Here is a 2978-nt window from a genome sequence, read left to right as displayed (position 1 = left end):
TTATCCTCTGCCTATGAAGGATTGAATTTTAGGATAGTGAGAATTTTTGTATCACTCTTGAGAGTACAGATATTTTATTAGACAGAATTTGCTTTCTGTCCAGATGGTCTTCCAGAACTGGGCTTCTCAAACTTTTTCTTAGCACAGATCCTATCTGTCCTCAACCATCTTCACAAAAGCCTGGCTCCAAACAGGGAAATAACTACACATACAGAAGCTCAGTTCCTCAAGTGAGTTGTCATTGTTTTCCTCATCCTCAAAATAATTTAATTTCTTTTCTTGCCCCTGATAGCTCCATTTGCACCTTTCCCAGCGTTAAAGGCCATTTCATAGAGAGGGACAAAACATAAACAGTGACTACTGAGTGATTACAAATACTGATTTGGGTCATGCTGCTTCGATTCAAGTAACTCTCTACCAGCCCTTCAGGAAAATGGTCTAACGAGAAAAGAAGGAAGTCCAAACCTCTATATACATTCAGCAGCTTTTAGTCCAGCCTCAAGCTCAGTGGCAGGCAAGTGTCAAAAATAGCCTCTGTGCCTGTAGACAAGGCTTTCTGGAACTAGGGTGGTAGCCGTATGAGACAGAAAACCTACACAGTACATGCAGACATAGAGCAAGAATTTATCTGCTGCTCTCCAAGTGCAGACATTTCATATATTTGTGTTTATTTCCTACGGGGAAAGAGGGAGATTTCCAACAGAGGTGGTGGTGTTTTTTTTTCTTTCAAGATTTTATATTCTCTGAAGCAAGGACACTACAGCTTGTTTTCAAAAGATACAGCTCTTGAAAAGGAACTGCTCATGGGAACAGCACAGTGAAAATGTTTTCCCTCAACAGAACAAATCCAAGTGATAATTAGAGGCTAAAGCAGGGTATATAAAAATAACTTCTAGGAACTTCATCAGAACCCAGAGACTTGTAATACTCAAATACGAGCACTTGCATATCTGTCCCTTACCACCTTTTTTGTGCTGTTTCTACCCCAAGACATACCTGACTTTTTCACTCCCTTGTGAGCACAGAAGTGTCCAATCGTTCTTTCAATTCTATTTTTCTCACAGACATAATTCACTGTTAATTAGGCTTTGCAATTTCCCCACGTCCTTTTGACACACCAATAAGGTTATGAAAGTACACGGCTGCTGTGGAAAATCTGGATTACAGTGAAACAGCTGAAAAGCAGGGTATTTGGCCTTTGTTTCCTGAAAGGCAGACAGTTACAAACCACTGCAATCCAGTACCTCTAGACAGAAATAAGAGCTGCTTAGTTCAACACTTCCTCCTCTGAAGCACAGACCAGCCACACCGTGCAGTAGCCGAGCCTCTTCCTGCAAACAGCAGGCAGGCTTAGCATCAACTCATACGTTATCAGATCCAGTAACTGATTCTGGAAGACAAGTGCTAAACAGCATGCATCTGCTTGTCATAGCTTTGAGTCATGGTTTTGAACATGGTCTAGTAGTGTATGCACGTGCTAAATACTTGACACCCAATGAACCTGACACCCACTCATCAGAACTGAGCCAGTGCTGACCATTTAGTCCATCTGGAAAACTACGATATCCAGTAAACATGACATAGAACAATTTCATACAACATTATACCACAGTAAAAAATGCACAAAAGAGTTCACAAAATGCAGAAGAGCTGCTAGAAAAATCTAAACAGTAGAAAATAAGCACTTTCTATATAAATCTCACTTTCTATTTACTATACCCACGTTGGTCTCCCTTTTATTACATTTCTATACAAAACTGGTATTGGCTCTGTTCTCAGTTAAAGTTCTCATCTCCATACAATTTGCAATTGCATCCAAACTCTCTGCCATCAAGATTCAAGATTATTACTTTGCATTACATTTTCATGATTGTGGCAGCTCTGTATCAACACAGTCCTTACCTATATGTATTTATATAGATATACATGTATATACACACACATACATACATACACACGACAAATACTGTTGCAAATATCCTCTCTTCCAGTGTTTGGAGTGACAATCATCCTAGAAGGTGAAGGCATACACCACTCCCACAACCACAATATTTCCAATTGTTGCTATTATTGCAATCCATAACAATATGGCATCATTTGAAGAACGGGATGTCTCTTCTGCTGGATTCTGCATGGAAGAAGCTGCGTGGACATTGGCTGATGAGTTAAACAAGGAGTACTCTGTGCTAAAGTCCTCATTGGGTGAGTCCATAAAGGCTCCTCCCATAACAGGAAGCTGTGAAAGAAAGATACAGCAAAATTAGCTTGCTAACCTTTCTAGAGCTATAAAAGACAGACTCTCTTTCAAAGCTGACTGCTGAACAAATTTCATCTCTCCTAGAAAATACCATACCACATTCAAAACGAAACACAGAATGATGAAAGACGACAATGGATATGTCATGCTACCTAACCCACATTAAATAAAAAAAAAAACTAACAAACAATCAAGACTAGCTTGACGTTTTGAATCTGTTGCGAAAGTAGGAATGGACAACACGACACAGACTAATGGACTGCACTCACATAGCAAGCATAAAGCAGACAAGTTTATTAAATAAGCCAACCTCTTTCATACTATTTGTTTCTGATCACGCATATTGTAATTGGATAGCCACAATGTTCACGCGCTCAAACACATCTGTTATTGGTTACATGCAACTAAGCACGTGCCTTTCTTAACGAGCAGCTTCATTAAACACAGCTGCCTTATCTCCTACTTGTTTTTGATCTTCATCCTTGGCAGTTTCTATTTTTGCCAGTTGTTAACTTTTCCCATACTCCAACATGAATCCAATTCCATTGGCCTTTTTTATATCTTGGGATTTGATAAAGAAAACATTGCTCAGTTTGATCACGATTTCTTTTTATGTAGAGATGGCCATAAAAGGCAACTCTGACTTCATACATAAGTGGATTTATACTGCCATGTAACAGCTATGGAGACACTAGTTAACGATCTTTGCAGCAAACGGTGG

At 39.3% G+C, this 2978-nt stretch overlaps 1 protein-coding gene across 1 annotated transcript; it reads right to left on the bottom strand.

The window, feature by feature from the left end:
• Window positions 1-2011: 2011 nt before the first annotated feature.
• On the bottom strand, window positions 2012-2236 carry LOC104497382 (chromosome unknown open reading frame, human C14orf132; the record flags this gene model as incomplete). The annotated part of the gene is made up of 1 exon (XM_010140624.1): window positions 2012-2236. A coding segment is annotated over one exon (225 nt), but the record flags the coding sequence as incomplete, so codon positions are not given.
• Between the last annotated feature and the right edge of the window lie 742 nt (window positions 2237-2978).

Source organism: Buceros rhinoceros, unplaced genomic scaffold (genome assembly GCF_000710305.1).
Source record: "Buceros rhinoceros silvestris isolate BGI_N320 unplaced genomic scaffold, ASM71030v1 scaffold11817, whole genome shotgun sequence".
Lineage (NCBI taxonomy): Eukaryota > Metazoa > Chordata > Aves > Bucerotiformes > Bucerotidae > Buceros > Buceros rhinoceros.
This window is presented reverse-complemented; position numbering and strand designations above follow the sequence as displayed.